The following is a 13,533-nucleotide window of genomic DNA, read 5'->3' on the forward strand; positions in this document are numbered from 1 at the left end:
ACTTGAGTAAAAGTAGAAGTACTCAGATGTTGTACTTGAGTAAAAGTAGAAGTACTCAGATCTTGTACTTGAGTAAAAGTAGAAGTACTCAGATATTGTACTTGAGTAAAAGTAGAAGTACCAGATATTGTACTTGAGTAAAAGTAGAAGTACTCAGATCTTGTACTTGTGTAAAAGTAGAAGTACTCAGATATTGTACTTGAGTAAAAGTAGAAGTACCAGATATTGTACTTGAGTAAAAGTAGAAGTACTCAGATCTTGTACTTGTGTAAAAGTAGAAGTACTCAGATATTGTACTTGAGTAAAAGTAGAAGTACCAGATATTGTACTTGAGTAAAAGTAGAAGTACTCAGATCTTGTACTTGAGTAAAAGTAGAAGTACTCAGATATTGTTCTTGAGTAAAAGTAGAAGTACTCATGTCTTGTACTTGAGTAAAAGTAGAAGTACTCAGGTCTTGTACTTGAGTAAAAGTAGAAGTACTCAGATCTTGTACTTGAGTAAAAGTAGAGGTACCAGAGTGTAGGAATACTCTGTTACAGTAAAAGTCCTGCATTCAAAATGTTCCTCAAGTGAAAGTAGAAAAGTATTCTCATCAAAATATAGTGAAAGTAGCGACAGTAAAAGTAGTCGTTGTGCAGATTGGTCCATTTCAGAATAATATATATGATATGTTTTATAATGATTGATCATGAAAGTGTTCTCAAAGCTGGTGAAGGTGCAGCTAGTTTGAATGACTTTGTGTACTGCAGGGTAGCTGGTGGATTTACTCCAGGTGGAACTAAAGTCTGATTCAACACTTGATTATATTTCACATCATTCATCCACATCTGTGAAGAAACTGAAGGTATTATGTAGTGGAGTAAAAGTACATGATTGACCTCTGAACTGTAGAGAAGTAGAAGTACAACGTAGCATAACATGGAAATACTCACGTAAAGTACAAGTATCTAAAAATGCTACTTAAGTACAGTACTTTATATCCCACCTCCACCTCTGGCTACAGGTATGTAGTTTCATAGTAATGTAGTTCACTGACTAAATCAACACAGTCTGAGCTTATTAGACACACTTTGGCATTGTAGAGGTCATATTTCTTGTTGTATGTTTGCTTATGTCGGTGAATTTGAACTTACAACCTGAATACAAATGACAAGAAAATGAACAATATGTGTTTAAATATTGACAAGCCATTCCAACTGTTAGCAGAAAGGCGTGTTAACAGCTGCTCCAGATGCATATTTACCAACGCCATCACACATGCTAAGTTTAGCCAGGAATCCCTTTATCAGAGTGGGAGTGTCTGTGTTGTCAAAGCAACAGGCAGTACGGTGACGCGGTGCAACGTCATGCAGACACAGTCATTTTATATAATAAGGCTAATAGTGTTAGCAAACACACTGTATGAAAGTAGTAAAAATAACATTATTAGGTCAAAATATGTTTGTTATGGAAGTAATGGGGGTAGAATAAAAAAGTATGCAGCAGCAATATGGGTTAAAGTAATGGGACAAAAGCAGTAATAATATAAAATAAATATAAAAATTAAAAAATATATAGAATAAAATACAAATATTTATACAAACATAAGAAGTACAAATGTGCACATTGTACTTTAGAGCGTTGATCATCAGATCAAGGGGCGTTGGTGAACTCCAGTTCGAAACCCGCCTCGGCCACTGCGTCAAGCCGTCGTGTCCTTGGGCAAGACATGTCACCCCAAATTGCTCCTGTGGGTAATGTCCACAGCAATGACTCTTACATGTCTAATATGTGTAATTGAAAAGCGCTTTGAGCACCTGCAAAAGCGCTCTAATTAAAAATGTGATGCATTATTACAATATATACAGCTGGGTATTAGTACAACTAAAGATGTTAATAATGTTAATGACAATTACTATATACTATTATATGTAACATTTAAAATGTATAAAGTGGGGGACAGTTGCCCTCGGTTGACCCTAACCCTCAGGCAGCCTGTGTGCGGCATTGCTGTATTTTTATAGTAAGCTAAAGTTAGCGTAAGGGCCGTACCTGGGTTTATTCATTTAAAAAAAGACAGACAATGTCAAAAAGGGTGTGTACCTGACCTGCTCAAGAGAACAAAGGATGTCTGTGCCTTCCCAACTGAACACCATTTAAGATAATAGCAGGTATTTAGAGCTGAAGGGAATTGCAGAAGAGTAATAGTTGTAGTAGAATAAGTGGTAGACGTATGAAAGCACTGAGCACACATGAAGTACAGAACATCCTGCTGATGTATATAACGTTGCTGCTGTAGATGAATATTCTGTGCAGTTTGGAGGTGGAGATGTTGCGTTGCCTCAGGTGATGTTCCATCCAACCAGAGCTCTGTACAACGGGGCCTATTACATTCTTACATCAAAACTGTCTCTCCTGATTGAATTTCCGTGCATGCCAAATGTCAGTCTTATTCAGTGAAAACTCTCCACGGCAACATTTTGAATATTGAGGCATGACCGGACATAGCTAAATTGAAAATTGAAAAAACTGCAATAGGTTAATGCTTTTCAAACTTAAAGGGGACCTATCATGCAAAATGCACTTGTGTACGTCTTTTATACATGAATATGTGTCCCCGGTGTTCAGTGGCGGAGCTGGGGGGTGGCTGGGAGTGGCCACGGCTACCCCCAGCTGAATCCTGGCCACCGTATCGGCCACCCCAAACACCCTCACCACGGAGGCCCAAACTATTTTAGAACATTAAGAAAAAAAACGTTATGTAACCATCATCATCATTCATCAAGAATTAACATTAATAGGACGTTATATTGATAATGTACTCACTGAACTTATAATTCATTTAACTTATTTTCTTCCAAAAGTTAATTACCCAAAGCCTCTGACACCCCCTTCTATTTACATGTAATGGTTTGGTCCTGCCTCCAAACGCGGTGCAGCACCGCCGGCACTTTCTAGCAGAGAGGGAGAGCATGTGAGGAGCAGGGATGCTTGTACTTACGTGTGTACGATGTCTCAACGACTCACAAAGTCAGGCTTTCATAAAAGAAAAGAAAGGAGAGAAAGACAAGCGAGAGGGACTAAAGGGCGACAGTATGTCACCCAGTTTTTCAAAGAAAAGGTGGGTGTGGTCCATGAGTGGTAGAAATGTGTCTGTTAGCTACACGTAGTCCATTGTAAATAATAATTGTTGTGTTTTTTTTTTACTAAGCTGACATTAAGTACTGTTAATATCTATACATGTGTTTAATTTCACTCCTCTTTCAGCTGACATTTAGTAAATGCAGGTACATCTTTAGCAGCTATTCATACTAAATCAGTTGTCCCTCCCCCTGGAGCCAGGACCAACAGATCCATCTCTAGGCTCAGCAGTCCTGTCCCCCCATAAGTGTTATATGTTCACAGCTCAGTGTCAGTAAATATTGTGCAGTTAGTATTGGACTACAAGATTGATGCAAGCCTGTACAGGTAGAGTTATTTAAAGCATAAATGAGTCTGTTGGGTTCTGGAGGTGTGGTTACAGCAATTGTACTTGGTTGGCGTGGCCTGGGCCTGGTGGTGGGGCCCAATGTGATATATTTCCATGGGGCCCAAAATCCCTGGTGTGTAAACACATTGACTCAATAGCATTGTGAGGCTGAACAAAAGGACCTTTTGACTATGTAAATGTATAGTCTTTTTTAAAAAACAAAACATTTACTGACTTTTTTTAGGATAGCTTCAAGTAAAATTACAACCGGGGGCCTTACAGAGTTAAGGGCTATTGTTTATTGTTATTTACTTTAATATGTTTATTCTTAACCTATTTAATTTAAAACTCTTATTTAAATGATGTGTGTGTCTCTGTATTCCTGATGATACACTGAGAGAATGAGCCCATGGCTGCTGATCACCATAAGCTAAACAGTCTGTATATTGCATTACATTTGTATAATGTAAGCTTCGTTGATACTGTGCCTGCAGGAATACGAAAAAAAATACTTTTCCTCCATACCCAAATCTCTAAAAACGGGGCTGCAACGGATCTGATCCAGATTTGAATTATTTTCTACGTCACAGAAGTGGTGCTCCGCCTATATGGCCAACTCTCCACCTATCAGGGGAATGCGGGGTTGGGCCACAGCCGGCCATTGCCGCTCGAAAGCGCTGGAGACGCTGTAGTACATATGCCAGGCCTGTAAGTGGCGCTGTAGTCTGCCACAAAAGCAGCGAAGAAGACTTCCCGCGCATGGTTGCCATGGTTGCCCTTCTGTTTATTCTCCGCTGTGGCTATTTTTCTCCCTCCCTGAGGCAAGCGTGTGCTCCTGCTGTAATTCTCTCCGGTAGTCAACCAGCAGATGACAAACACCCACCTCTCCGCCTCTTCCAAGGAACGAGGGGACCGTGCGGCAGAGTTTCAGTTAGATTTTTTTCCGCCGGTCAAGATGTCCATTAAAGATTAAATCTTCCGGACAATATACAATATATATATTTATATAGGTATGGCCCTACAATATATTGTTCAAATATAGCATGATAGGTCACTTTTAAGATCTCAATGAACACAGGTGAAATTATCCCTGTTCTAAAATACAGTTAGCAATACGTTACTTTGAGCACATGAACTTGCTACTCAACATTACACTGCAAGCTAACCTGCTGAACTTGTAGAAGATCAGACACAGCAGAAGTAAACGTATCATTCGGGAGGGGAGAACCGATCCGATGAAACCCCCCGGGGCAGTGGCGGACTGGCCATCGGGATGTTCGGGATGAAGTGGGCCGGTCGTCTGAAGTGGGCCGATCAGATAAGTCACTAGCGGTATTTACTTGCGGTACCGAGGTGGGCCAGCGGTAACGAAGTGGGCCGGTCGAGAGTCCCGGGCTGATTTTTAGTCCCAGTCCGCCCCTGCCCCGGGGCCTAGACACTGGTGGTGGTGAATGGATAGTTGGGTTCGGTCTGAAGCAGTGGCGTTTTCTCCCGGAGGCCAAGGGAAGCCAGGCTTCCCCTGTTTTTTCGGATTGTAGTTATAATTTAAATAAATAAATAAAAACACTTTGTTTTGTTTCGATAATTCTCCTTTGCTGTGTGTTGCTGCCGGCCCGTCTCTCCCCCATTCTCATTGAGTATTTTACAAAGAGTGAAACAGCGCCCCTCTAGATGTTATGGTGAAACAGTAGATTGCACTCACTGTTGCGAGAGGAGGCCAGCCGAATCTGGCTTCCCTTGGTGAAAAAAAATTGAGGGATTGACCAATCAGATGAGGCTCACGTGATGCCCCTGCCAATCTGTGATTGGTCAGGGCCATGCCAAGGGAAGCCAGAGGCCGCTGGCTTCCCTTGCCTCACAATCCAATCAAATCGCATCAATTTAGTGTTGCAGTGACGTGTCCTAATTTCTCTCGTGTTTCCCTCGACAAAAAAGCAATGGGATTTCTCCATAGGATTTAGGAAAATAGCTCGAAATAAGGTCAGTGGAAAACGAACCTGTTAGATAAATGCAAGTTTTGTTCAGTCGGATAATATCCACATGTCTACCCTACTTTTATAATTTTCTAATCATAAATCTAATCGATAGAAGATAGATAGCGTCACTGCACCACTCTCACCGCCGTTAGAAAGTAGCAAGCAACTGAAGCAAGTGCAGTTATGGAGGGTGGAGATTTGGAGTATTTCATCAAAAATAATTGTACCAAACTTCCGCTACAGCAGCAACAACATACAATCTGATGACAGGCCAATTACATTACATTACATTACATTGCATTTAGCTGACGCTTTTATCCAAAGCGACTTACAATAAGTACATTCGACCAGGAAGACACAACCTTGAAGAAAACAGAATCATATAAGTACATCAGGTTTCATAGAGCCAAACATTTCAAGTGCCCAAACTGGAGTTGTGTACAGCGAGGAAAGAAGGAGCAAATCGAACATAAAACGTTAAAGGTCTCCTGATTTAGTTTGTGAATGAACGCTTATTAGAGTTTGGGCTGGAGAGTGCGTGCGGACCTGTCGGTTAGATAACAGGCGTGTGTAAGTCCTGCATCTGATACAAATGTGTGTAAAATGATACCGGGTGCTGTAATCACTCATCTGGTTACGTTATCACATTGACCACCACACCCCCGACCCAAAAGAAAGGACGTATTATTGGCTTCCCCTAATTGTTTTCCCCACGCCACGCTACTGGTCTGAAGGGGAGGGGCTTAGCTTGACCCTGGTGGTGGTGGTGGTGGTGAATGGATAGTTGGGTTCGGTCTGAAGGGGAGTTGCTTAGCTTGACCCTGGATTCAGAGGGACAGGAGGTGAAAAGGGGGGAGGAGGGTTGCTAGAGTCCCCTTAAATGACAGCTGTCAGAGGGGAGAGCAGACTGGAAAGGTTTGGCAGAGCGCTATGATAGGCTTGTGAGAATAGAGCGAAGTGATTGGTTAAACTGGGGAGTGACGCCCCCGATCACTTATTGAGAGGAGAGAGTAGTTAAGTGGAAATAGTAAATGAATGAGTAAAGACGGTCTTCCTGCTGGTTGAACTTGCGCTGATGTGTTTGAGAAGCTGTGTGTGTGATTGCATGAACGCATGGATGCAGCTAATGCAAATTCTGATATGTGTTATTAAGTGAACGTTTTTGGGATGAGATTTATGTTAACACATGGTGCTTGTTTATATCAACAATACGTGATTGATGAACCAACAGATATTTATCTGCAGCTTTATTGAGCTTTTTAATCGCTTTTAGTTATTTGGTTTAACAGCACTTTATGGTCGCTCCCTAAGACATCAACACTGTTTTTTTAGAAAACAAGCTCTGATAAAGACTGCAGACAAAGTAACTAACATATAATCAAAGTAACACATCCAGCATTAAGAGAAGAGCCAGGAGTAAAAAGGAAGGACAGAAACTCTCCAACATGTTGTTTGTGTCTGTTTATCAGAGGTTGCTTTGCACTTGTGACAAAGTCATTTACACTCAGCTGCATATTTCTTACTCAGATTTTCTTTATATCAACTTGTTGTACGGCCAATAGAAAGGGGGAAGTTTGTACCTTGAAATCAAACGTATCAAAAATACGGCAAAAAAGATAGAACACATATTTCCGTCTGATCCTTTCTAACTGTAGAAATGTGCTAAAACTCAGCCTACTTTCTAGCAGCGCTGCAGATAACAACAGCCTCTAAATGAAAGATTCCTGTACCACAGTCTCAGACCAAACACAGTACGAGACGTGAAACGCCTTCATCGCGCCACTCAAATCAAATTCTTATATCAGATACCAGCAAACATCAAGAATTGGTTGTTGCAAAAAATAATAACTTAGAAAAACCCTCTTTTCGATTATATCCAATCCTGTTCTTGATCATAGTTCAATCAAGTGTTAAAAACAGCTCTATTGCATAAAGTCCATGATAAAGATATAACTGCCCAATATTAGCCAAAGCACTGTGACATCAACACAGCAAAATAAGCCTTAACGGTACGTCCACACGGCAGCGTCGCTTCAACGGAGACGCTTCCCATTCACTTTGAATGGGGGTGACGTCACGCTTTGCCGAACTGCATTCTGGTTCCGTCGTTGCTCGCTTCGAAAGTTGAGAAATGTTCAACTTTTCAAGCGTCGACGGAAGCGCCAGCCAATCAAATCATATGCCAGTACAAGCGTTAGCCAATCAAACCGCGTGCTTGTGTGTCCGGGGCGGGAGGTTAATGTGATTGGTTGTTGGTCGCACGCCAGACACTCCCACCGACGCTGCCGTGTGGACGTACCGTAACGGCCCGTCCACACAGCGGCGTGCGTTAACGCTTCACCATTCACTTTGAATGGGGTGACGTCACTTTTCGCCGAACTGCATTGTGGGAAGCGACGCGGAGCTTTGCTGGCGTGGCTCGCTGCAAAAGTTTAACAATGTTCAACTTTTGAAGCCTCGGCAGAAGCGCCAGCCAATCGAATCATATGCCAGTACAAGCTCTAGCCAATCAAACCGCTGCTTGTGTGTCAGGGGCGGGAGATTCATGTGATTGGTTGTTGGTCGAGTTTCAGACACGTCCGTCGGCAAGCTTCAACGCGACGCTTCCGTGTGGACGTACCGTAAATATGCAACAAGCTGCATCTTTAATATTCATACGGTCTGCTCTTAAGACTTATTACATTCAACTTCTAGCTGAATGACTTGCAATATATACAATATATGAAAAGGCAGAAATATATATATATATATCTATCAGTAAGTTTCCTGAACAACAACTCACACACATTCCTCGGCTATCAGCCACAACATATTTGGAACGACAAGAATTTGTTTTTGGTCACAATCAGCAAAACAAGTCCATTTTTGGGTGTGCTCATGAGCTTTCCATAAAGTCATTAGGAGTCACAATCATTGAGTTTTTGTTTTGTGACTAACAAATCCTTAAGGCGTGGAATAGTTGATTTGCAGGTTTAATCAAATCAAGGAATATTGGCTTAAATTTGATGACATGTTTTAAAGAAAGGACTTCTATTTGAGGTATAACTCTTGTTTTAAGATTTAATGACTATATTTCAATATGTATCAAGTCTTGACTAATATACAGTATATTAAACTATTTGACATAACTGAGATGTCTTTTTTTAACCAAATTTAGCCCAGCTTTCTAGTAGTCGTGCACCTGCAATGATCAACTTGTTGCTTATTGCCCAGTAAGACATATTCCCTCATAAATTGTTGTTTAATTGAGTTGATTCATTTCTAATTTAGCTCTATTTGTGCATGAGGGTTAGGGTTCATATTTGACTTTATAAAGAGCTCATGGTTTCCACTAGAAGCTTTGTTCACTCTTTTTTCCTTGACTGCAGTCTGTCCTATAGTTCCTCTTCATGGGGGGTGCAGAGGGGCGTCAGTACTCTGTCGTTTTCACGTTGACGGAGGACAGACTCTTCCCCATGCTGTGGAAGAGAGGCGTGATGAACATGTCCGTCAGACTCCTCCAGACCACCTGCAGCGAGGGCAGCAGCATCAGGAAGCCCTGGAGCGCCGGCATCAACAACCTGCAGGAGAGAGGGGGCAAAGGTCACTTCAGAGCAGATGCTGATACGATAACACTTTAATGGTCAGATCAAGTCTGAAATGTGACTTGCATCACAGCAGCTCCATGTGCAACATAGACAAATATCAAGACACAATTTAAAACATTCAACATAACATCACAATCACGGAGATCGCTGAGGTATGATACTCTCAACACATGCAACTAATGAGGCGAGTAGTTTACTTTTCGTGCTTTTGTTGGATTAAATCTTCACTCTTTTTAAGGAAGACCTTGTTCTTCAGGTTTTAATGTTGTACCATCAATGTTGAAAAAGCATAGTTGTAGTAAAGTGAGAGTTGAAAGAAGATATCAATTCACGTAATGCTTTGAAAGTCCACCCTGTGTCCTGCTGCCTGAAGAAGCTGTATATGTGAATTTGAATGACTGTAATTGAACTTTTCTTGCTTGTGTTTACTCAAAGTATCAGCTGCATACACATGATTACACTTTAAACTTTGAGCGCAGTGCTCGGGAAATATTTCGCTCTCCATAGAAATAGTAAATGGACTGTACTTATAAAGTGCTTTATGCAGTCTTTTTGACCCCTCAAAAGCACTTCACATACTACGAGTCATTCACCCAATCACACCTCATTCACGCAGAGCTCTAGGAAGCTAACATTCACACACCGTTAGCCATCGGGAGCAACTCAGGACACCTGACATGTTGACTGCTCGGGCCGGGATCGAACCAACAACCTTTTGGTTGAAAGCCGACCACACTCCCTCACAGCCAGAGTCGCCCTACAACGGTAACATCACAATAGTAATGTCAGCACAGAACCGTTTTACTACGATGTGAATGCAGCTTAAGGCTTGCATTTTGAGGTTTTATGAAGGTACCATCAATGGTCCACTGTTGTTACCTGACCTTATAAGCTACACTGCAACAAGGAAGGCAACTGAGTTCCAGCAATAGTTGAGATGATAACACATAACTTTTATCATGGGAATTCAATAAGATTTCAATCTAAAGCACCCTTTGGTTACTAAAGAATGCAGCTGACGGTCAAAGCTAGACATGTTAAATCCAGAGTGAAGTCAACCCTTGTATATCCTCAAAGCAGTATCTTTGAATCATAAATGGCTCTTTAAATGGTTAGAGTGGGTGTTTTCTTTCCTAAAGTACATCATGGGATGCATGATTATTTTTAGCATCTATTTTCTGGCTGCTGCACCCCTACCTGTTTCTGTTTTGATAATACATGTATGTTTCGGCAAAATCTGAACTTTGTCTCAGATAATCATTTAGATAAAAGGAAAATACCTACAGTAGCTTGAAGCTAAAACAGCATGACCCAGATAAGACTATTTTTGGTGCATTTTCACACAAAAGACACCATTTTTTTATGCCGTTAGAGGGTTTTAAATAACTCTTTGATTAATATTGGGCACAGTTTTCCTTAGAAATGTTTCAAATTCATATCTGGCATTAGTTTGATCTTATCACCTGCTGTTATTGTCTTATCAATAGAGAAGAAGAAGAGAAACTGAATCGCATTGTTACATTCCAGCAGCTTGTGACCTTTTCTCCAATATATTAAATAAATAAAAAGACGTGTTGGGACATTTTTGAAGTGTGTGAAGTCCCTTCCTCACATTCCTCATGTATTGACATCTGAGCGTCACCACTCAGGCTCTATTGATGAATACCTGCAGAAGATTCCTCCTTTAAACTCCTCACGAGCGTGTGACCTCACCTGGGTGAAAGGTCACACTCTGCAGCTCTCTCTATCTGCATCTGAAGAATGTCACACTCCTGTCTTTAAATAATAAGTCTGTGCTGCTGCTCAGATGCGAGCTATCCTGCAAAGGGCACGGGGCGTTTTTATTTTCCACTACCACTGGAACTCTAAATTCCTCCCAACTTTCCATAGAGCGCATGGGTACAAATGTTGTTTCACTGAGTGTTAATAAAAGGGACTCTTTGGGCTGTGGTGGGGAATATGTAAGCATGTATTGGATGACCTGCAGGCACCTGGTTTACCTTGCATGACATCATTATCCAAAATAAAGGTATAGAAAGAAGACGCTGACAAAATGTTTCAAACGTCATACTTAACTTCTGAGAGAAGAGCCAGAACAAGTTTGCTGGTATTAGCAGAGGCCCCTGAGGACAAGTCGCATAGAGCTTCTGTAATGTTCCCACAGACACTGAAAAATGTTGAGTTTGAAGCACGCAAAACAGGGCTTTTAAGTGTTGTGATTTTTTATTTGTGTCTCCGTAACAAGTCAGGAAGTTGTAGATCCCTTTTCTCTTCTCTTTGAATCTTTTGTATCCAGTGCTCGGGAGCATTTAACAAGATGTCATTAAACGACAACATTAACTAGATGTTGCTGTGTCTTGCTGGTTGTTCAACGACATTCATATTTGGGTCGTAATTTAAAGAGGCCCTATTCTTTTTTGGGGTTTTCCTGAAATTGGACTCCTTTGTTTACTTCTGGAACATAGTGACATCACTATGTAACACTTGTGATATATCGCTCAAACACATTTTACGTGATAGGCTAAGGGGCGGGACATCTCTAAGCGGTTGACCAATCACAACAGAGCCGGCCAGCAAACCAATCAGAGCAGACTGGGCTCTGGTTTCAGACAGAGGGTGGAGAGGTGCTGCAGCACAGGCAGTATGAGAAAAATAAAGAGCTTTTTGAGTATTAGATCCTAATTGACCTCATTTAGTACTTATGTCGTACATCACTCTAATATAATACGTCTGTTTACTATAGTAGCCTATTTGTGTACATATTTATTTGCTGTAATGTGACTTTTTTCTTACTTGATGTCAATTTCATCAAGTCGTTTGAACTACTTTGTCTAAGTATTGTCATTTAGTTAACACAGCTTGCAATGTTATATATGTATAGGTTTTGCTTATAATACTGCCATCACTCTGATTTGTTTGTATACTATTTTGGGGGGAAATGAAGCCTAAAAACTATAATAACTTATAAAAACACTGGGCACTGCCAGAAGATCCACAGAAACATCACACTTATCAGAAAGCTGCAGGTTTTGAGGAGCTTCTCCTACCAGATGTGGATGCAGCTGAGCACCGCGAACACCAGGCCGAGGATGAACGCCATGGGCACGGCCAGCAGAGTGCTGAGCAGCCGGTAGAGCATGAATTTCACCAGCTCAAACACGGCGTGGCTTCCTATCCACACTTTGTCGAAGCTGTGTGTGGAGATGGGCTCCGCGATGACATCTTCAAAACCAACCTGTCAGATCACACAGTGGCACACACAGTGAGCTAAAACCACTACCATGGCTTTATGAGGGTTTTTACGCGACTTCCAGGTGTTCAAGCTGCACATAACCGAGTGTGTTAGACACAATATGACCTCATTAGTAAGTTAATGTAGAAACATAATCTTGGCAATCGCTACTTTGTCACTAAGTTCCACTTTCTAAGCCCGCACATTGATGATAGTTTACCTTCAGCTGAGCGTTAATATCGTTCGGATCTCGGTCCAGTTCCGCTTCGTACAGCTTCCCCTTCTTCAGAATGGGCTCTATGGATCTGTTGAACTCGTCGTCGTCGTCGTCCATAAACACACTGGTATCCATGTTTTCCTTCTCCAGACCCATGTTGCCGGGCTGTCGGTGCAGGAGAGCTGCTGTGACGGTGCTCTGTGCGCCGCACTGAGTGCCACCCCGCCCCGTATGGAAAGCAGCGCCGCGGGGGGCCGTGGAGACACAAGAACCAGCCCAGAGTCAGAGTCACTGCACCGGGACACTCAGGAGCTGACTGCCGCTACTGTGGAGCACCAGCCTCCAGGCATTAGCCAGGGACACCAAGGAGTCCCTGTGATGAATACACAAAGCCTCTCCATGTGATGAAGCATGAAAACCAGCAGGCTGCCTTATTTACACTGGTGGAAAGAGGTGGAAGAAGTACTCAGATCCTTGTACAAAAGTAGAAGTACTCAGATCTTGTACTTGAGTAAAAGTAGAAGTACTCAGATCATGTACTTTAGTAAAAGTAGAAGTACTCAGATATTGTACTTGAGTAAAAGTAAAAGTACTCAGATCATGTACTTTAGTAAAAGTAGAAGTAGGCTACTCAGATCTTGTACTTGAGTAAAAGTAGAAGTACTCAGATCATGTACTTAGTAAAAATAGAAGTACTCAGATCTTGTACTTGAGTAAAAGTAGAAGTACTCAGATCTTGTACTTGAGTAAAAGTAGAAGTAGTCAGATCTTGTACTTGAGTAAAAGTAGAAGTACTCAGGTCTTGTACTTGAGTAAAAGTAGAAGTACTCAGGTCTTGTACTTGAGTAAAAGTAGAAGTACTCAGGTCTTGTACTTGAGTAAAAGTAGAAGTACCAGAGTGTAGGAATACTCTGTTACAGTAAAAGTCCTGCATTCAAAATGTTCCTCAAGTAAAAGTAGAAAAGTATTAGCATCAAAATATCGTTAAAGTAGCGACAGTAAAAGTAGTCATTGTGCAGATTGGTCCATTTCAGAATAATATGATATGTTTTATTATAATGATTGATCATTA

The 13,533-nt window shown here is 41.4% G+C and overlaps 1 protein-coding gene across 1 annotated transcript; it reads right to left on the bottom strand.

Moving 5' to 3' along the window:
• Positions 1-6,869: 6,869 nt before the first annotated feature.
• Positions 6,870-12,882, bottom strand: cav2 (caveolin 2). Its single transcript, XM_034204587.1, has 3 exons — positions 12,465-12,882; positions 12,060-12,247; positions 6,870-8,985 (listed from the first exon to the last, which is right to left on the bottom strand). Exons 1-3 carry the CDS (start codon positions 12,615-12,617, stop codon positions 8,835-8,837), a joined length of 492 nt encoding a protein of 163 aa, XP_034060478.1. The 5' UTR covers positions 12,618-12,882; the 3' UTR covers positions 6,870-8,834.
• Between the last annotated feature and the right edge of the window lie 651 nt (positions 12,883-13,533).

Source organism: Gymnodraco acuticeps, unplaced genomic scaffold, assembly GCF_902827175.1.
Source record: "Gymnodraco acuticeps unplaced genomic scaffold, fGymAcu1.1, whole genome shotgun sequence".
NCBI classification, from domain to species: Eukaryota; Metazoa; Chordata; class Actinopteri; order Perciformes; family Bathydraconidae; genus Gymnodraco; species Gymnodraco acuticeps.

Coding starts and splice junctions, on each gene's coding strand:
- cav2 (XM_034204587.1), bottom strand. CDS start 12,617: ATGGGTCTGGAGAAGGAAAACATGGATACCAGTGTGTTTATGGACGAC. Junction 12,248..12,464: donor ATATTAACGCTCAGCTGAAG/GTAAACTATCAT, acceptor GTGATCTGACAG/GTTGGTTTTGAAGATGTCAT. Junction 8,986..12,059: donor CTCAGCTGCATCCACATCTG/GTAGGAGAAGCT, acceptor TCTCTCCTGCAG/GTTGTTGATGCCGGCGCTCC.